This window comes from Loxodonta africana, chromosome 4, assembly GCF_030014295.1.
Source record: "Loxodonta africana isolate mLoxAfr1 chromosome 4, mLoxAfr1.hap2, whole genome shotgun sequence".
In the NCBI taxonomy this organism is placed as follows: Eukaryota; Metazoa; Chordata; class Mammalia; order Proboscidea; family Elephantidae; genus Loxodonta; species Loxodonta africana.
In genome coordinates, this window is record NC_087345.1 from 168973606 (window position 1) to 168996251 (window position 22646).

Here is a 22646-nt window from a genome sequence, read left to right on the forward strand (position 1 = left end):
TCTGTTGATGGGAACTTGGGTTGTTTCCATCTTTTTGCTATTGTGAGTAATGCTGCAATGAACATGGCTGTGCATGTCTATTCATGTCAGAGCCTCTTATATCTTCAGGGCATATACCTAGCTGTGAGATTGCTGAGCATATGGTATTTCTATTTCTAGGTTTTTAAGGAAGCACCATACCATCTTCCACACTGGTTGTACCATTTTACATTCCCACTAGCAGTATATAAGAGTTTCAATCTCCCCACAACCTCTCCAACATTTGTTATTTTCTCTTTCTCTGATTAGTGCTGCTAATGTTGGGGTGAGATGGTATCTTATTGTAGTTTCAATTTGCATCTCTCTAATGGGGTTTTTTTTTTTTTTTTAATGGGTTTGGGTTTAATGGCTAATTATTGCAAGCATGCCCTCATGTGTCTGTTAGCCACCTGAGTATCTTCTTTGTGGAAGTGTCTGTTCATATCCTTTGCCCATTTTTTAACTGGATTGTCTTTTTCTTGTTGAGGTATTGAAGTTTTCTATAAATTTTAGAGATTAGACCCTTGTCAGGTATGTTGTAGTCAAAAATTTTTTCCCAGTGTATAGGTTCTCTTTTTACTCTTTCAGAGAAGTCTTTTGATAAGCATAAGTGTTTAATTTTTAGGAGGTCCCATTTTATCTAGTTCATATTCTGCTGTTTCTGCATTTTTAGTTATGTTTGGTATTCCATTTATGCCATATATTAGGGCCCCTACCATTGTCCCTATTTTTTCTTCCATGATCTTTATAGTTTTAGGTTTTATATTTAGATCTCTGATCCAATTTGAGTTAGTTTTTGCATATGGTGTGAGGTATGGGTCCTATTTCATTTTTTAACAGACCGATATCCAATTTTGCCAGCACTATTTGTTAAAAAGACTGTCTCTTCCCCCATTTAATGGACTTTGGCCTTTTGTCATAGATCAGCTGCCCGTAGGTGGATGGATTTATATCTGGGTTCACAATTCTGTTCCATTGGTCTGTGTGTCTGTTGTTGTTCCAGTACCAGGGTATTTTGACTATCATGGCTGTATGGTAAGTTCTGAGATCAGGTAGTGTGAGGCCTCCAACTTTCTTCTTCTTCAGTAATGCTCTGCTTATCCAGGACCTCTTTCCTTTCCATACAATGTTGGTGATTAGTTTCTGATCTTGTTAAAGAATGCTGCTGGAATCTGGATAGGGATTGCATTATAACTGTAGATCGCTTTGGGTAGTATTGACATTTTCACAATGTTCAGTCTTCCCATCCATGAGCATGGTATGTTTTTCCATTTATGTAGGTCTCTTTTGGTTTCTTGTAGTAGTGTTTTCTTTGTATAGGTTTTATATGTCCCTAGTTAGATTTATTCCAAAGTATTTTATCTTTTGGGGGGCTATTATAAATGGTATTGTTTTTCTGATTTTCTTTTTGAAGTTCTCTTTGTTGGTGTATAGGAATCCAACTGATTTTTATGTTTATCTTGTATCCTGCACTTTGCTGAATCCTTCTATTAGTTCCAGATGAAAAAATTCTTATTAATGATTTTTTTTTAGTCATCTAGTGCTGCTATAAAAGAAATACCACAAGTGGGTGGCTTTAACAAAGAGAAGTTTATTCTCTCACAGCCCAGTAGACTAGAAGTCTAAATTCAGGGCACTGGCTCCAAGGGAAGGCTTTCTTTCTCTGTGGGCTCTGGAGGAAGGTCCTTGTCCTCAATCTTCCCCCGGTCGAGGAGCCTCTCAGGCACAGGAACCCTGTGTCCAAAGGACGCACTCTGCTCCTGGTGCTGCTTTCGTGGTGGTACGAGGTCCCCAACTCTCTGCTTGCTTCCCTTTCTTTTTTATCTCTTGAGAGATAAAAGGTGGTGCAGGCCACACCCCAGGGAAGCTCCCTTTACGTTGGATCAGGGATGTAAGCTTGTAAGGGTGTTAGTATCCCACTCTAATCCTCTCTAACATAAAATTACAATCACAAAATAGAGGACAACCAACACAATAAGGGAAATCATGGCCCAGCCAAATAGACACATACTTTTTGGGGGACATAATTCAGTCCATGACAAATGACATCTCAAAAACACTTTGTTTGATGAACAATTTACACAGTGAAGCAGATGAGGGGGTATTTTTCACTTAAAAAACAGTTACTTCAACATTCAAACTAAATTAGAATTCCTTTGTGGATGCATTTAAATAGAAATTAAGGAAGTTATGACAAGAGCAACATTAAGTTCTCCATCATATCTAAATATCATAGTTTAAGAGTTAATGTTGTAAGTTTTTTGCCTCATCAAATGTACCTGCCAGCAGAAAAAAATGAAAATTATTCCAACACATATCATAGCCCATTACAATATGACTATAGGCTGAAACTTTTAGTTCTTAAAACTATTGATACCATGAATTAAGTTTTAGATAGTATCCTTAATTTTCTCTCCTTTAAGTTGAAACTTATTTTTGCTTCAAATATGCTTCATGCTGATATAATACTTTCTTTAACCAAGAGAGTCATAAGGTAAATCACTGATGTCTCAAGTCCTATTCATAACAGTTTTTGCTCAGTTTGAGAGTGATTAAGTGAGAATATCTGTAAGGCCGTATCTGACATACAATAGGTACTCTGTATACAGTATCAGAATGAGCAAGAAGTTACAGAATGGAAGGTTTTGATAAAGATTTCCTGTATTTGTTGGTGGCTAACTTTATCAGACTTTGAAAAGCCTAAGACTGACAAGATTGCCCTGAATTTTTAATGTAAAATGAGAACAAATATTTCAATGCATACCTAGAAGACAGAAATAAACTGAATTATCTTTTTACCACTTTACCAGTCAGATTACCTGCAGTGTTATATTAGAACTTGATATTGTTATTAAAAACCATTGCTTGGAACAAATCAGGGGCAAAGGAGTTCATTAATACAATACCTTACCTTTAATTCCAGCCCTCTTTGTATCATCAATGGTTAAAAGTATATCTACTGCACTTTGAGCATTATCAGATAGCTTTTCTTCACCCTCTGGCCAAGGGATATCTACAAACATACAGAAATAAGCTTGTTAATCATTGCTCAAAATAATAATATGTGATAAATAAATAAGTGATAAATGAATCTATCTTGATAGGATAGAAAGAATCACCTCTTTTCAGAATATTCTGGAATACTTGTTGTGGTGTTTCATCATTGAAGGGGGGAATTCCTGTCAGAAACTCAAACAAGCAAACTCCAAGTGCCCACCAATCTACCGCAGGACCTAGAATTTAAGAGGAAGTTGAAGAGCTTGCAGACATTTTCTATAAATGTTTCATCAGCGGAAACATTAACACACGGATATTTGTGCGTAGTCTAGGCATTCATTTCTTAAGGCTTTCTTCTGGTGTTATACCTACTGCCATCAAATCAGTTCCAACTCACAGCGATCCTATAGCACAGGGTAGAGCTGCCCCATAGGGTTTCCAAAGCTATAATCTTTATGGAAGCAGGCTGCCACATCTCTCTCCTGCAGAGCAGGTGGTGGGTTTGAACTGCCAACCGTTTGGTTAGCGGCTGAGCACTTAACCACTGTACCACCAGGCCTCCTCTCTGGTGCCCATAAGGTACAAAAGCCCAAATAATCTTCATTTAGCAATGTTGTCATTACCTTCCTTCTCTATTTTCCAAGAAGTTTGGATTAGCAACTACCACTGCTAGTTAATGAAAAGTTAAAGCCATCTTTTGTCGTTTATTAATAATTTCTGATAGTCTGGATACTCTTATGTGTTCTCTACCCTAAAACACAACCAAAGGATAAATTTATCCTATACGTTATTCTCTAAAATACCTGCCTACTTCTCAACTTAAAATCAGGAGATAGTAACACGTTGTTCTACCTATTCCTTACAACGTATGAGATGATGTAGCAATATTTATACTAACGGGAGGGTATCCTGACAACCATGTAAGCCTTAATTACAGAGTGTTTTAATGTAATTTTATTCCTTTTAAGAACAGAGTACAAATTAATAAATATGCACTTAAACCATGGCTTGAAGAAGTAATTAGGAGATAAGTTTTAATAAATAGAGAAAACTGATTTCTAAACGACATCTTTATTGGAAACGTCACTTATATACAAAGATGTTTAAGTGGTTATTTTAAACCTGACTGTATGATCTGGCTTATACTTTTGATTAGTTCTGTCTATATAAAAGTGTTTCCTAAGCAAAGATTAATTTCAATCACAGAATGGTTAAGTTCACTGCAAATTTAGAATAGGAATTCTAGTCTAATGTTAAAAGTGTCTTAAAAGTTATAATTTCAAAAAGTTCATTATTGTGATTCAGCAATTGCTACCATCCCATTTTAAAACAAGTCGGCAAACATTGTGAAATCTGCCCATAGAAAAACTGAGTGCATGCATTAAGCATCCCTTTACCTGCAAGCCACATAATCCCATCTTCCCTTTAACGAATATAAGATGCAACCAGACCATAGGCTTCTGTACATAGTAACCACTACAAAAACATACAAGCCACCTCGGTTAGTAGACCTTTTAAGGAGCACTGAGAGAGAATTGTTCCAATCAATGAGATAAAACGAAAAGACTTTAGCCAAATAACAGAGGAAGTGGAGACAAATCAGAAGAAAACTTTTATTTTTATGTGTTTTACTTAAGTTAGAAATTAGGACCTTTTCCCCAGCTCAGCCAATATGTACTCATGCCCAAAATATACGTAATTTCTCCATGGATATGTCACACATACCCATATATTTGAGTCAAAGTCTAATAAGATCACATAATCTGAAGAATCTTAGTAATTGTAATATAATAATATTAGCCAGAGAACTCACACAAACATATTTTACACTATTTGCTAATTTAAACCTACGTCTACAATCTGTACGGATAGAGTAATATTGTTATACCTTTACATCTTCTTAATGGAATTATGGTTTAGAAAATTCTAGATCTTTTTTAACTACTAATTTTAATAATTTTATCAAGCCTAATTAACTCTGTCGCAATAAAGAAGCTGTATATTTACTCCGATACCCTTAAAAGTTATAAAAAACATCACATGCCTACATTTCTTCTCACAGAGAAGATCGACCTTTCTGGATTGTCTTCCTTCCCAGAAGACAGCTTATTTCCGTATTTCATAAGTAAGCTGAAAAGGAAAAAGAATTTTTTTTTTCTGCAATGTGATCTAGTTATACTTTGACTGTTCAGTGTCACATGCTTTGCCATATTACTTTATTGAGAAGCTCACTCACCCGAAGTCAGAAATCCTGCATATAAGAAAAAATTTGTTAGGGGTATTATATTAATATTAGGAATTTATTCTTACATTATTCATTGAACTAGGTACTCAGGGGTACCAAAATGAATAATAAAAAGATCTTTTCCTAGGGAGAAAACAGCCTGTGCTGGGAGATACAAACAGATCATTATAACCCAATGTTAAGAACTGAAACAAAAATAGGCACAAGAAGCTGTGGGAAGTCAGGACTGAGTACCTAAGTCAGCTTGGCTGAGGGGGACAGACCATGGGGAGCATTACAGAGTAAGTTATATCTGAGTCTCAGCTTGAAGGAGAATTAGGAGTTGGTTATGCAAATAAAGTAGGGAAAAGCATATCAGACAGGAGGGAAGCAGAAGCAGAGGCACAGAGGTAAGACAGAACAAGGTGCATTGGAGGACATGCACGTAGGTTCTCATGGTTAGAGTTTTGGTTGCACATAGCGGACAAGAAGAGCTGAGTTGGAAAGGCAGATAGGGCCGGATCAAAAAAGGCTGAGAAGTCAAGTCAGCGAGTATGACAGGCTATGGAGGTATACTTGATTCAGTATTTTTTTAAGATGGTAGACCTAAGTGTGATATATATGGGCAAAGGAGTTGAGAGACAGACTACACATGCATCTTCCATAGTTGGAGGTCAAAAGTTAGTATCTAACATAAAAAAATCAAGATATAGCAGTACAGCATGCTATTTAGAAATACAGAAGAAATGCATAGGAGTTGAAAATGACTGTCCCTGGGGCGTAGGATCTGGGGAAAAAAGTAGAGAACAGGGAATTGCTATTTTTTTATTATAAATTGTGTTATACTGTTTGTTGTCTTAAAAATGATATATCATATTACTTTTATAGAAAATAAAAATTTAAAAATATCACTAAATATCTGAGGTAACTAGATGTCCACTAAAATAGCGACAAGGTTCTAGAAAGTAAATGCTTACATTTGAAGCTGACTTTCATGTTGTTGTTAGGTCCTGTTGAGTCAGTTCTGACTTACAGTGGCCCTATGCAAACAGAAGGAAACACTGCCCAGTCCTGCACATACTCACAATGATTGCTATGTTTTTCATATTGTATCCTAAGTTAGATGGGATACAAATTAAAATACAGGAAGGAGGCAGGATTTTAGTAGAATTGAGCTCTGAACTGGCAACTCCGTGACTTAGCAAAGAGGCGCTGTATAAAAAACAGTTAAGTGCCCACATGAACTTAGTTGCTTTGGCTAATAAAGAAAGGGGAATATTAAATAAGTCAATTCATTTCTAAAATTACAAAGATTGTTAAGAACAGTTATTGAGTACTTCTAAGGAATTTTCCTGGAGTGCTACATAGAAGGCAGAAAACCCAGATTCTGCTCTTAAGGAAATTTCTTAAACTTTTGTAGAGGAGACGGATATTTATTACTAATTGCAACACAGGAAGAATGACACATGTTTTAAGCAGTTTCTAAAAAAGTGATATAGGAATGAATAACAAATTGTCCATAGCTGGCCAAGGGATGCTTTATGGAAGAGGTGGTATTTAAGCTGATGATGAGAAGATGAGAAGAAATTTAACTGAAAATTATTGGGGATTGAGTTTTCTAAACTAAGGCAAAATCCATGTGCAAAATAAGGAAGACCTGGGAATAAGTGTGTTTAAGAAACAGAATGGGGAAACAAGGCATGTAAAGGGACTTTTCGAGAGATGAGGTTACTATGAGAGCTTAGAGCCTAGAATGCCATGCTCAGTAATTTGGATTTTATTTTGCAGGTAAGAGGGAGCCAGCATAGCTTTCTGAGGAGGGAAGTGGCAGGAACCACTTTGTTTCAGAAAGAGAAATCTGATGACAGTTATGATAGACAATGAGCTGAAACTGAAGAGACTAGTTAGAAGGCTGTTAAAGTAATTAGAGTGAAAGATGAAATTCTTAACATAGAAATGAACTGGATTTATATGCCTGCATGTGGGGAGGGTGACTGTCACTATGAAGATAGTGAAACTGAGATTGGGAACAGAGGCTGAGCAAGCTTGATAAGCTCAGCTTTGAGATGCAACATTTGAAAGACCAATAGAATATCAAGTAGGCAGTTTGGGCATGAGTCTGCCACCTAGAAAAAGTCAGGATTAGAGAGAGAGGTTTGGGAATCAACAACATAGAGGTGACGACTGAAGTCATGAGAGTGGTGAGATTAACAGGGTGCATGTGGAGCCCTGGTGGCGCAGTGGTTAAGACCTCAGCTGGTACCCAAAAGGTCAGCAGTTCGAATTCACCAGCCACTCCTTGGAAACCCTATGGGGCAGTTCTACTCTGTCCTATAGAGTCAATATGAGTCTGAAATCGACTCTACAGCAATGGGTTTATCTGTAAGGAAAAAAAAGGGTAAGGAGCAGAATCTTGAAGAACTTCTGTATTTAGTAAGGAAACTCAGGAGAAGCAATAGAGGTAAGAGGAATGAGATTGAGAAGAGACTGGTAGACTGGATAATAAGGACATCATTGGTGACATTAAAGAAAACAGTTTTAGTTACATACTAATGGTAACAAAAAGATTGTCAGAGCAAAAACGATCAGGCAAAGAAAATAAGAAACCTTTGAAAAGTTAGGCAAAGAGGGGAAAACAAGGTTGGTAACATTTTCAGGCTGAGGAAAAAAGCCAGCAAAGAAGTAAAAACGGAAGAAGGAGTGTGTGTGGAGTGGGGAGGATGAGATAGATGATCACGAAAGGAGCCCAAGAAAGGGGAAGTAATGAATACCAAGATGTAGGAGAAGGGGTTCCTTTCAGAATGTAGGAAGGGAAGACAGGTAAAATGTCATCCTTCTATTCTTTTATGTTCCATTTTTAAGGATGGTTCATTTCTGGTTTGACCCTTCTGGTGTGAATATAAATGACAGTAAACTCTAGACAGGAACAGGCTTCAGAAGATTGAACAGAAGTTTAGATCCACTATGTATTCCTGAATGCTGATTAGAACAGACCTGAGGAAACATAAGAACGAAGGAAATATAGAAAGGACTAAAGGCAGTAGGAGGTGGGGCTTCTCTGGATCCCTGAGACTGACTCAGACGGCAAAGGACGAATGGTTGCATATTCTTCAATGTTTGATCTTTCACATTCAGAGAACAAGACAGCCATGGCCATTTCTTTTTTCCTTTCCTGTGATAAATGTCATATATATAGGAAAAGAGTATTGCGTGAGTTTATTTCACTTGGGCAATCTAAATATCAAAGAAATTGAAAACAGTTTTACCTCAAAAGGAAATGTAGCCATAGATAACACTTCAAAAACTCAAGTCATGCATACGTCTCTTACCGTGGGCCCTGCCTAATAACAACTCAGGTGCGAGGTAGTCCGGCGTTCCTAGGATTCGCCCATCATCCACTGGGGCTGCCCCTCTTCTCACACTCTTTGGAGTTCGATATGGAGTTCCTGACTTGTTCTGACTTGGGATCTGCTAATTCACAAAGAGTTTGAAAGACAACAAATATCTTAATTCCTTTGACAGGGAATATAAATGCTGAAACAAAACATAGGGAAAGGGCTGCCAGTATAAAATACATACTCAAATCCTTCCTTGGTCAGTTTTGAATATGAACTCATAACTATTTATAATTATGAAAAGTCCTAATTGCTAATGAAGTTCAATAGCTTACATAATGCCAGCCATTTCAATGAGATCTGTATATACAAGAAACAATGAATAAAATTCACAAGAAAGAATTTCTTGATAGCATGGATTAATATAAGCCTAAGGGAAGTTGTGGCTAACAAATGATCAAGTTATTAGGACATTACACAAGATAGAACTAAATCTAAACAACCTCTTGTACTAAATGGCATTTAAGAGTTTTCATGATACTTTGTTGTCTCACACCAACCCTGTGGAATCTACAGGACAGGTACCATTATCCCTGACAGATGGAAAAACAGCGGCTCTTAGGTTAAGGGACTCCTTCTAAGTCACTCAGCAAGTTTTGGGTCGAAAACCCAAGTCTTGTAACCTTAACTTCAGGGTTTTACATTTTTTATATTATGATGTTTCTCCAAAGGAAAAATAAAAAAAGAAACTATGTGTTTATAAAGGTAAAAGTGTAGAAAATAAAAACAAAGTAAGATTTGAAGTATATAGTTTTAAATTTTTTTTGGATAAAGAAAAGAGATCACCTGAATAAGTCCTTAGAAGCCAGTAAGGTAAAGTGGACTTAAATTTTTTATCACAGTGTTGCTGGGATCAAGTGAAAATATGTAATTGTATTTTCTTAGACAAGGATATAGAGCTAGACAATAGAAGGCATTGTACTTAGTAATAATAATAAATGTTATTTCTCCCAGCTTTATCCTTCTGCATTAAAACTCCCCAAACCCATAGATTCTCAACAAAGGGAACAAAAATATATGATTTTAGGCACAGTCCAGTTGAGAGGCAGGCCTTCATAGTTTATTTTTTCAAAATTCAAAGAACACAGTGTTAGAAAAGTTATCACATACCTGATATGGCATGTAGGATCTTCTTCTTTGAGTAGGGGTTACAGCCATGGGATATGAACCACTATAAGCACATGAAATATCCATTGCATCTAGAGAAGTAATGCTCATTTTGCATGGTTCTGAGTTATTGGATGCATTGATATGGCTGTTGAAACTTCGAAAAGCTACGGCATTTCTCTTAGAGACGGTTAATGTTTTCAGCGCATCTGAAGAAGGAGCTAACATTTTTTCATTGTCTTGGACAGCAGGATTCTCATCACCTTTTGGTAAGGCATTTTCTTGATGGTTTGGTGATATACTCAGTAGGTCTGCAATATGCGACTCTTCAAAAGAGGATTCTTTGATGCTTTTCTCTGGATCTAAGGACTGCTTTTCTAATGAGCTTTCCATTATAGAAATCCCAGGAAAAGATGAATCAGAATCCACACACATACTTTTAGAAGCTCTGTCATCATCAGAACCCAGGAAACTAGAACTTAAGTAGTCCTTCTTACAGTTCTTTTCACAATCTTCATCTAGTTCACACAGAAGGTTTTTTGCTATCATTGGGACAGGTGATTTTTCTGGTGTTTGTTGTTTATCAGTAAAAGAATTGACAATGTTCTCCTTATTATCACAGTCATTTTGCTGACTTCTGTATGCCGATATCTTAAGGTCCTGGACTTCAGTTGTTAAGCCTGTACTTTGATTTGCGTAACAATCCATCACTTCATTGGTACAATCATACTCCACACAATTTTTTTTATTCTGTACAGTTTCCTGACAAGGACTAGATTCAACTAACTCGAAGCTTCTTTTTAGACCTTTTCTTCTAAGGTGCTCTTCAGTCATATTACCAGAATCCACACTCCACTGATGCAACTGATGAAAACCAGACAGTCTTGCGTCAGTGGGCATATTAATGTTATTTACGTCCAGTTCTCTTGCTTCCCAAGAAACTTTCCCAGAGCTTCCAGTGTCAGGAATGCCACCGCTGGAGTGAATGGGAGAAAGAGCTAACTCAAGATCTTTTTTATTGAAATTTCTGGTCTCAATGGCATTTGTAGATTTTGTACAAAAAGGTCCTTCAATTGTATTTGAACTCATCATTGTAGAGCCCAATGCTTCATCATTTTCCTGAGAGGAGAAAAAACACTTTTTTTTAGTTTTGTAAAGCTGAAATTCTTTAACTTTGTTGGCCTTCGAATACTTAAACCAAAACAAACACACTGCCGTTGAGTTGATTCTGACTCACAGCCGAACCTATAGGACAGAGCATAACTGCCCTATGGGGCTTTCCAAGGAGTGGCTGGTGGATTTGAACTGCCAATCTTCTGGTTAGCAGCCAAGCTCTTAACCATTGCGCCAACAGGGCTCCCTTATACTTAGGTGAAGTAAATGTCCTCATTAACTACTATGACAGGCAGTCCCACTTTCCAGTGGAAAAGAACAGTGATAACAGAGAATTAAAATCAAAATAAACAATTAGAGTATTAGTTTATACATATTATTTTGAGCGAAACATTGATCTAAAATTTAAATGAATTATTCTATAATATTTATTTTGATAGAGTTATTACATGTTATTTAAATAGGACATGCTAATAGGCAACATATTCAGGCAAATTTAGGGATAAGGCTACACTATGCACACATCTGTTTTACGATAGGGGTATGGATGATTCTGTTTTAAGTCGCAAAAAGGATGGTGTTTGAAGCCTAGTTATTGGAAAATTACAGACCAAAACTGTAAATATATACCATTTCACACAGGTACAGTAAAAGCAAGCTGATAAGGTTTAGCTAAACTAATAGTATTTTATAATTAAAAAATAAAAACAACAGAGGAATTAAAATCCATTGTCAATAAGATGAACTGATGATGCATTGATAACAAAATACTTTTCTTGAAAAGTGTTTGAATTCCAACCATCTGTGGGTGCTCATACATAGTCATAGCTTCATACATAATACTGTAAACTAGTACAAGTAACTAGGATTTTAAAAAGGTTACTCAATTAAAGTGGTTCTTCAGTAAACTCTAATAATGCCTAATTTTGATGGGTGAATAGTAAGCTTTAGTAACTACTGTTAAATTACCTAGTAATAACAAGGAGCACTTAGTTACGATCATAGAGAAAATTCCCACAATTATAAGTTACTGGTCCGCAAGCACAGAAAATGATGCATTTTGGGATCAATACAAGGTTCATCAGGGGATCCCACAGGGCTCACTGCCACCCCTCTGGTCACGACTTGAGACTACTGCTATAATCCTATCACTGCATTCCTCGGGAGTGTCGAAGAAGGGAGAGGAGGAGGGTAGAGGTGTGTATAGCTTGAAGTAGTACAGAATACACCTTCTTGAATAGGAAAGAGATGGAATAATGGTGCTAAGAATGGAAATCTGTTTATCCGGCAGCGTATTCTATCTACACAGCAGTCTAAAAGAGAGAAGAAAAAGGTTGAAAATTCTGCCTTAACTAAAAAATAATTGAACTTTACTCCTAAAATACAACTATCCAACCATAATGAAGAAAATCATATTACCGAGGATAAGGAGCTTCTTATATGATCCAAGTTATCAAATAGGAGGTTTATTCTTTTGTATTATCATTATTCTAACCTTGGGTTTTTTTTAACGTTATATTATTTTATCAGTATTCCATGAAGGAGGCCTTATTACTATAACTTTAAATTTTAGTTCCTGTCAGTAAATATTAGCTTGAATAACTAAGGGCAAAAATACAGTATACAAATTAAGTAAAATAACTTTAAATCTATTCACTTGGTAAGTGATCTCCTCAGAAGACTTTAAGGGTGCACCTACATTACCATTGTGGTCTAAAAGTTATTTCTGATCCAGAAGTTACCATCCCACTAAATTAGAAACGGGGGGAAGAAACAGTAAAGATGGAGGTAGTATGAGTTTTAAGTAGAAAACAGGTTTTAAAAAATAAAAACTAGTAACATAGCTAGCTGGGTAGAGGATTAAAAAAAAAAATCAGCAGCAACATTTAGACGTCTAGGAGTCAAACATTTATCAATTTATCGCAAGAATTTAAAAAAACTGGAATCTTTTATATAGTCAAGCAAGAACAATTTCATGTCTAAATGAGAAATGAAATATTTCAAAAGAATTTGACAGAATGTACGAGAAATTCATGTAACAATTTCCTTTCCTTATAGAATTTATATGAAAAGGTATAAAAGTGTTTGTATCAGTCTGACATACATAATTACCTAGGTAAGATAAAATTCACTCTAACCTGGCAATCCTTTTCCCATCTGGGGCTGCTGTGGTATTCTGATTCCATACTGGATAGAAAGGTGTGGGACTGACTACTGGCACTTGAGGTAGCCAGCCTTTTCCTAGACTGGAGTAGATTAGAAGTTAGACAGTTCACAGGCATTCCTGGGTTAGAGGCAACTTTTTCAAGACCTGGGGGAAAGAAAAAATTGCAGCTTATGTCATATCTTTCTTAGTTCTTAAGCTGAATCTTTACAGATAATTAGCCAAAGAACAAAGTATTGCATATCATAACTATTTCTACATAAACACTATTCAGTCTACATGGATGGCTGCAGGTCTTTCTGGCATGCTTCCCATAATGTTTAGGTATACAAATTTTTATAAATACCAGCACTGCTCTGAAAGTTAAAACAAAATAAAACTCCCTCAACGTTAGTAAAATTAAAAGTAGGACAAGGGGAAACAATTTATAATTAGGAGGAAATCAATTTTGGTACACGTGTCTTTGCAGTGGAATTCTTGAAACTCACTGAGCGCTGACCTTGCTATCCGGCTAAACTGCTCAGCTGCATTCCCCCAGTATTGTGGCAACATGTGCATGCTGTGTATTCGCTATGAGTTCTTTCTGAACCACTGATATGATCAGCCCATTCCCTATTTAGGAATCTTGGATGGCTCCCTATTTCCTACAGTTTAAATCTAAGGCTCCCTGTAATAATACTTGCTTCTTCTCCATCTACCTATCAAGCTTCCTTTCCCATTGCACATGCTTTCCATTCCCCCACATTATATTTAATCCCTATTGCCTGAATGTGGGAAACCCTGGTGGCGTAGTGGTTAAGTGCTAAGGCTGCTAATCGAAAGGTCAGCAGTTTGAATCTGCCAGGCTCTCCTTGGAAACTCTATGGGGCAGTTCTACTCTGCCCTATAGGGTCATTATGAGTCGGAATCGACTCGACGGCAGTGGGTTTGGTTTTTTGGTTTGCCTGAATGTGGAATATACTTTCGTGCACCTATGCCTCTGCTCATGTTAGTATCTCTACCTGAAGTGTCTTTTTCCACTATTCTTTCCGCTATATTGCCAGTATTAACGACCTGCTCGTCTTTCTGGGTTCAGCTTGGCTGTGGCTATATCATTATTTGTTAGGTGCTGCCAAACTGGTTCCAACTCATGGTGACCCCATGCACAACAGAACCATTCTAATAATGAAATTCAGGACTACCAGAACCCATAGCTGTTGAGTTGATTCTGACTCATAGTGGCCCTATAGGACAGGGTAAAACTACCCCCCATAGGGTTTCCAAGGCTGTAATCTTTACAGAAGCAGACTGCCACATCTGTGTCCTGAGGAGTGGCTGGTGGGTTCTAATAGCCAACCTTTGGGTTAGCAGCTTAGCACTTAACAACTGTACCCCCACGGCTCCTCTGTTACCATATGCCTTGATTTTTCTTTTCTTCTTTTTAGTCATCTCATTAGGTTGAGGGTGGAGGTTTTATGGTCATGTATACCCCTGCCAGAAACTTCAAATATATGCATACTTTAATTACTAAAATTGATATTAAACTCATTGCCGTTGACTCGATTCCAATTCATAGCAACCCTATAGGACACAGTAGTACTGCCCCACAGGTTTTCCAAGGAGTACTTGGTGGATTTGAGCTGCCAGCCTTTTGGTTTGCAGCCATAGCTCTTAACCACTATGCCACCAGGGTTTCCACAATTCAATTTCTAATATCAACAAAATTGATATTAAAAAATTTAGAATTCTAAATAATTTTGTTTTTCAAAGGAAACACTTAATGGTAAAAGCTACCTTTTCATTTATACTTACATGATTTTAGTAGTTTGCTAGAATAAGGAGTAGTATCCTTCTGATCTACAGACATAGGACAAATTAGTCCTTGAGAAAACTGTGATGTTTCAGATACATGGGCTGAAAGACTATCTGTACAATCTTGAATTTTTTCTGCAACTGGTGTGTACTATTAAAAGAGAAAGACAAAAAAAAAAAAATGCTAAAGATTTACCTTCACAAAAATATGTCCAAAGTAGACAGACCATTATACCACCTAAGGAGACAGACTATTAAGCTAAAAGTAACTCAACATGCTTGGTATTTAAATCTTTTTTGATCATTTATTAAAAAAAAGACAGTTCAGAATACATGAAAGAAAACATTGGGATTTAAAATTTTAAGTGGCAATCATACAAAGGGCATGTTATTTAAGTTTCTTTTTATCAAGTACTTACAAATCCCAAAGAGCTGATGAGAGACAATACTTGTCCTGGAGTTCTTGAGTAGTCTTGTCTAGGTTTAGCCATGGATGGTGTTGTAAGGATATCCATCATATTGATATCTATACGCAAAGAAAAACATATGAAATTCTTTAAAAACTCAGCTGTCATCAGCTAAGTCAATAATAACACGTTCTAAACTTTGCTCCTCTTTCCATATTATTAACCTACAACCCTACAACTGACTAATGTAAGATAAATATACCCAGGGAAGCTATCATACCATGGGGGAAACATATATAACTATTCAACTGATTGAAATCATTAAAAAGTTTCATAGAACAGAGTCTTGTTCTGAAAAGAAAGAACAGTGAAATGACCCAAATTCTTAGTTTTCTAGGGAGTACTCAGTAACCAACATAAACATATATTTATATATATATAAAATGAATTGTATGTCCATTTTTCTGATTTTTTTGTTTATCAAAGTCTTGGTGGTGGTAATGTATGTTTGAATAAGTTCTTTAGTTACTGACCCTTTACCACATTATAGCTATTTTAGTCATTCTACTGGAGCCCTGGTGTGCAGTGGTTAAGGACAGTCATTTTACTGAGGTTTTATTGGCAAGAACCAGTTTCAGTAGAGATAAAGAAACCAGTAGAACAGAGTTATTCTCTAAGCATCCAAGGATCTTCAAGAATCTTTGAAGATCCAAGAATAATTATTCCCATTTTTCCTCTTTAATTGAAAAAAATACCATTATGCCACTCTAGCCTATTTTGGAACAAATAATCATCAAATAATATTCAATATAAACTAACAAATAGTATAATCTAATGAAATATAGTATTTAAATTTGTTGGATTTTATAAAGGCTATTTTTCTTACCTCTATTCAAAGTAACTTTGGAAAGACCAAAATCTGTCAGTTTAATATGACCTTCATTAGAAATAAGCATATTGTCCGGTTTCAAGTCCCTGTACATAAAAAAGACAAATAGCAGATAACTAATAAAGGGCTAATGTTAATACTAGAATCACCAAGAAAAAGAAAGAAAAGTTACAGGCTCTATTTATTTTCTCTAAAATGTGGTACTTACTGGTGGCTTTGAAAAGTACAGAAAATAAACCTCAAAGCAAAATATCTTGTATACCTGAATTTACTTTAAGAAAAAAAAACTGTTGAACCCCAGCTTGTCTGTGACATTACTCATCAGCAATTCCATTAAAATAAATAAACCTCATTAGATAAAATAAGCCTCAAGTCAAGTAAAAAATCACATTTATCTCTTTAAAGAAGATAAGATTAGCCTTAATAGAGCACAGCCACTTAATCTGACTTGCTTTGCACAGAGCAAAACTTTGTAAATCATCTGGGACTACAAAACATAGCACTTTCGTATGATGGTAAAATCGGTTGCTGTCAAGTTGATTTGACTTATAGCGATCTTACAGGACAGAGGAGAACTGCCCCATAGGGTTTCCGGGGAGTAGCTGGTGGACTCAAACTGCCAACCTTTTTGGTTAGCAGCTGAGCTCTTAACCACTGCACCAGCAGGGCTCCTCGTAGAGGAGTAGAAAAGGATGCAACATATTTCACATTAAAATGGTATACTCAACACCTAGAATTACTGCCCTAAGATAATCAAAAATATTCCCTGAAGTCTTCTTAAAAGCAAATAATAGTGTAGCTTAACTAGTAAAGAATGTCAGCCTGGCACATTGTGCTGTTTTAAGATCTATCTAAAAAAATATATATCTATACAGGGTCAAATTAATGACAGCAACTAGAAAGATTAGATAGGAACCTTAGGGGGCAGCAGTGAGTTTATGTTAACTGGGCAGGAACAACTCAGAAAAGGAGGGTGAAAATGGCAGCACAACTCAAAGAATGTAATCAATGTTATTGAATTGTATATGTATGTCATGGATTGAATTATGTCCCCAAAAACGTGTCAACTTGGTTAGGCCATGATTCCCAGTATTCTGTGGTTGTCCTCCATTTTGTGATTGTAATTTTATGTTAAAGAGGACTAGGGTGGGATTGTTATACCCTTACCCAGGTCACATCCCTGATCCAATGTAAAGGGAGTTTCCCTGGGGTGTGGCCTGCATTACCTTTTATCTCTCAAGAGATAAAAAGGAAAGGGAATCTAGCAGGGAGTTGGGGACCTCAAACCACCAAGAAAGCAGTGTCAGGAGCAGAACGTGTCCTTTGGACCTGGGGTCCTTGCGCAGAGAAGCTGCTAGTCTGGGGGAAGATTGATGAGGAGGACGAAAGAGGGAGAAAGCCTTTCCCTGGAGCCGATGCCCTGAATTTGGACTTCCACCCTACTTTACTGCGAGGAAATAAACCTCTCTTTGTTAAAGCCATCCAGTTGTGGTATTTCTGTTATAGCAGCACTAGATGACTAAGACAATGTAGAAGCTTGAATTGGTGTATGTTTTTGCTGTGTATATTCTCAACAACAACATAAAATAAATGGTTAGCAAATAAAATGCTATACTCAACACCAAAGCAACATATTCAAAAAGCAGAGGGAGACAAAAGAAGAGCTGATGACACTTCTACACCCATACAAGTTAGTACTTAACTTTAGATAATCTGGATATATGGGTAAGTGCAAATATCTGAGATGAAAATACATAATTTGATTACTTGTATTTTTTAGTAATAGTTTGGAGAAAAGTCAGTTATTACCTGTGGATGATCCCATGTCTGTGAAGGTAATCTAGAGCCAAAGCTACTTCAGAAATATATTTCACAGCCATTTCTTCATCAAAATAACCATATATATGTAGGAGAGATTTGGCATCTCCACCAATAAGATATTCCATTACCTATCAAAAAGGAATGTAAGTGTTATACAATAAAAACAATATGATTGCTTTAAAAAGTAAACTATTGTGGCATTATGTAATTTTTAGCATGGTTCTATAACAAAGGTTTTCTTGGTATCACTCATTACACATTAATACCAGTTTTCCTCAAAGTTGTCACATAGGTTTTTTAATTAAGCTGTTTAGTCTGAACAAAAAGTCTAACAGAAAAATTGAAAAACATTAGAATAATTTCCCATCTCCCCTTCATCTGAATTCACGCATTATTGACATTTGGCTACATTTGCTTTCTCCCTCTATACATAGTATGTGTATAATTAAATAATAACTTAAAAAAAAAATTTTTTTTTTATTACTATTCAGGTTTTTTTTTTTTTTTTCCACTGACCAATTTGAGAATAAAGTTGAAGAGATCGTGAACTGTCACCAGTAAATACATCTCCTTACAAGGACATTCTTATGTAACTACAAAACCTGAAACCCATCGCCGTCGGGTCGAATCTGACTCACCGGAACCGTATAGGACAGGGTAGAACTGTCCCATAGGGTTTCCAAGGAGCAGCTGGTGGATTCAAACTGCTGACCTTTTCATTAGCAGCCAAGCTCTTAACCAGTGCACCACCAGGGCTCTGTCAGAATACTAGGATAGTACAAAAGGACACAGAAGCTAACTGAAGGGGCTCCCACTGGCTGAAGATGGAGCAATTTGAGCATAAAAAAGAATTACAACTGCAGTAGATTAAAATACATCAAATCTGTGATAATCCATTCATTTATAAAGGTACACGGAAAAGTATACTCATCTGGAAGTTTTGGAAGTTCCTAGTCAGAAAATTGGTAAGTAAGAGGAAAGAATCAAGCACTTATTCTGCTTTCCTTATACAAGCTATACGAGAGTAATGAATTTGATGCTAAAGGAAAAGTCTTTATAGAAGATTTTCAGGTGATACAAGGGGAAGGAATAAAAGAATTAGAACATGATCATCTTGCAGATGTTAATAAAATTACCAGCCTAGGCAATAAATCAAAGGATGGGAAAACTATTCAATGAAATGTTGATGGTACAAATGTGGCAAATTGTTGATAATTGTTGAAGTTGGGTGATAAGTACATGAGGGTCCATTAATCCTTCTACTTTTACGTAAGTGTGAAAGTTTCTATAATAAGAAGGCCTCTTCATCTTTACATTCCACATATACGACAAGAATATCTAGCATAATACCTGGCATATAGTGGTCAATTATTTGTTGTTAATGTGAGTGTAAACGGTTAACGCTCTGGGCTACTAACTCAAAGGTAGGAGTCCACATAAGAAAGGTATGGGGATCTACTTCCCAAAAAAATCAGCCACTGAAAACCCTACGGATCATAGTTCCACTCTGACACACGTGGGGTTGCCAGGAGTTGGAACTGACGTGACAGCAACAGGTTTGGTTTTGGTTTATTATAGGTATGTTCATTTATACCTTATTTCTTCACCTTAAAGTAGCTTCCCATTCCTAAGAAACTTTTTGTCTAAACAGTGCTGCTCAAACTTTAATGTGCCTGGGGATCTTGTTAAACCGTGTATTCCAATTCAGCGGATTTGGCGTAGGGCTTGAGAGTCTGCCACAGCATGGATGAACCTTGAAAACATTATGCTGAGTGAAGTAAGTCTGTCACAAGAGGACAAATACTGTATGATCTCACTTACATGAAGTAAGCTAATATACAGAAACAAAAGATTATTAGTGGTTACCAGAAGCAGGAGGGGGAAATGAGAAACTATGCTTGGGGGGCACTGAGTTTATGTGGTGGTGGAATAATCTGGAAAAGGATGGGGAGAATGAATGTTTGCATAACATGAAGAATGTAATCAGTATCACTGACCTGTATCTGTAGAAACTGTTGAATTGGCATATGTTTGTTGTGTGTATTTTCACCACAATAAAAACAAACAAATAAGAACAGTATATGGTGAAGGCATTAGAGAGCTCTAGGAAGAATTAAATGACTAAATAGCACCCTACTTTCTTTGGGAAATGGCATATGAGAATGTTCCCTTCTAGTTACTGATTTATAGCTCAGAGTAGGGACCAGCAAGCTTTTTTTGTAAGGGACCAGACAGTAAATATTTGAGGCTTTGCAAGCCATATGGTCTCTGTTTCAACTAATCAACTCTGCCATTGTAACAAGAAAGCAGCCATAAATAATATGTAAAAAAATGTTCTAATAAAACTTTATTTACTCACTGAAATTTAAATTTCATATAATTTCCATGTATCACAAAACATTCTTTTTTAAAAATTTTCCCAAACTTTTTAGAAGTGTAAAAACTATCCTTAGCTCACAGGCTACACAGAAATAAACAGTGGGCCAGATTTGGGCCCTGGGCTGTAGTTTACCCCTGGCTTAGAAAATGGGGAGTCAATTATTCTCATAGTATTTGCTATTTATCTTTTTCACTGCCACTGTATTACTTTTTTACTCACCCAGTATATCACCCTAAAAAGTAGACCCCCAGCTTTTTCAGAACCTGGGGTCTCCTGATAGGCTGTCTTTAACCTTGCTCTGAGGGTGAATTCCAATGCAAATTCATATCCTTACTTGAAAATCCTTTCCTCCAGCATCACCAGGTCTCATCTTCCACAGAAGGAGTTCACTACAACTCAGTATTGCAATCCATGCAAAGGTATGTATAACTATTTAGAACAGTAAAAAAAAAAAAAAAGCCTAACAATAATTATAAACCCTCCAAACAATTTATCAGTTGGACATTCTGTAAAGAAATTATGGAATTCATAAATAAAGCAATGGAATTCTGTACAGTGATTAAAAAGGATGAGGTCATCATTAAGTGAAAAACAAAAAAAAATCCATAGACGAATAGTGTTTATAATATGGTCACATTTTATCCGTTCATTAAAACAACTACCATTTATTTAAAAAAACTTCTATTTTTCCTGCGTGAGCCCTGATGAAAAAAAAAAGGTGCTCACCGCTATCTAAAAAAACTTTTACTCTCCAAAGTTTTCTGGTCTTCCCATTAAATCTTTGCGACCATATTTAACCTCAGTCCAAATATACTCACAGGATTATTGAAAGATAAGAAATGGATTGAACTACCAGGTATCAAAAGAGTTTTGAATTAGACTATTTTTACAACCTACCCTAAATTTTCAGGTCTATAGCTTGAAGCTCGATATGAAGTTTTTCCATATTAGAGTTCTGTTCAGTCTCAAAATGTGGTAGAACAAAAAGTTCCAGTGTGGTACAATTACGTTCCACAGAGGTAGCTGTAGGAGAGCTTTTACGTATTGGGGGAAAAAGGGCTTTCATTCTTGGAGGCAATCAAATTATGAAAGGAATGATCCTTTTGCTGAAAAGAAGGATAAGTGCCAGGTCATACATGGAAAACCACTTAGTTATCAAACGTTTAGCCCACGGGCCATCTCAGAAGTCAGAAGAACCTCTGGAATTTGTAGTCAAAACACCTATCAACCTCGCCATTCCCTAACCACCTCAAATTCCTCATTAGAGTTAAGAGTGTAAGCTGCTGCTTTACATGAAAATCAAAAAACTCTCAGTGCCCACACACTGAAAACTCACCACTTCCTAGTAACTTCCTCATGATTCACCAAACTTTAAAAAGTATTTCTACTATGTGTCCTTTTTTTAAACAAATATTTTGAGTGCTGTGTGCTAGAGTCTGTTTTAAGTGCTTTATAATGACCTATTGAAACTCTAGAACAACCTCTGAAGTAGGTACGACTCTTCTTTCTATTTGACAGATGAGGAACTGAGATATGACAGACAAGGTAAGCTGGCCAAGGTTAAGTAAGTGCCAGAGTTGGCACTTGAACCCAGGGATTATCCTCTAAAATAACAGGCCTCATTGACTGTTGAATGAAGAAAAAAGTAAAGTTATTGACTCACCAAGTAGACGTTGTTTGCTGATTGCAGCGAGTAGTACAAATGGACGATAAAAGGACTTTTGCTTAGTGCCAGCGCATCTCTCTCGGCTTGTACCTGATGAGTCATATTTTTGTTGATCATGTCAGCCTTTTTGACAACCTATAATAGAGAACATGACAACAGACACTTTCATTTTTTTCTTTATTACAAACTGTTCTCAGCTTTCAAAGTTGCCATCATAGAAATACCAGAAGAAATATACAGATCACATTGCCACCATAAGACTCTGCCAGAAAAATAGCTAAGATGGTAAAGATATCTTCAAGATAGAACTGATTACCTCGGCATGGGTCAGTGGCAAAATATCATATCCCTTTTGGGAAAGAAGAAGTAAACAAATGCTCCCTTATTGCCCTACGTTCGTACTCATTGCAGTCAAGTCGATTCCAACTCATAGCGACCCTAGAGGACAGAGTTGAACTGCCTCATGGAGTTTCCAGAGAGTGGCTGGTGGATTCGTACTGCCAACCTTTTGGTTAGTAGCTGTAGCACTTAACCAGTACGCTACCAGGGTATCCTCCTTACATGTTAAAACCCACTGTCTTCGAGTTGATTCCGACTCATAGCGACCCTATAGGACAGAGCAGAACTGCCCCATAGGGTTTCCAGGGAGCGCCTGGTGGGTTCGAACTGCTGAC

The 22646-nt window shown here is 36.6% G+C and overlaps 1 protein-coding gene across 2 annotated transcripts in view; it reads right to left on the bottom strand.

Annotated features, from left to right (window-relative positions):
- The window catches only part of MASTL (microtubule associated serine/threonine kinase like), a 33932-nt gene that overhangs the window by 3508 nt on the left and 7778 nt on the right, over positions 1 to 22646 (bottom strand). Inside the window, exons 2-11 of one of the 2 annotated variants that reach the window (XM_010590657.3) lie at positions 21970 to 22107; positions 17915 to 18054; positions 16103 to 16191; positions 15229 to 15335; positions 14810 to 14960; positions 12993 to 13165; positions 9745 to 10860; positions 8569 to 8707; positions 3138 to 3251; positions 2930 to 3031 (exon numbers count right to left, since the gene is read on the bottom strand). In XM_010590657.3, the coding sequence (XP_010588959.1) occupies positions 2930 to 3031; positions 3138 to 3251; positions 8569 to 8707; positions 9745 to 10860; positions 12993 to 13165; positions 14810 to 14960; positions 15229 to 15335; positions 16103 to 16191; positions 17915 to 18054; positions 21970 to 22107 (2269 nt within the window). Of the gene's footprint in view, positions 1 to 2929; positions 3032 to 3137; positions 3252 to 8568; positions 8711 to 9744; positions 10861 to 12992; positions 13166 to 14809; positions 14961 to 15228; positions 15336 to 16102; positions 16192 to 17914; positions 18055 to 21969; positions 22108 to 22646 lie in introns of both variants that reach the window. The other variant, XM_003410533.4, reaches the window with a different exon arrangement.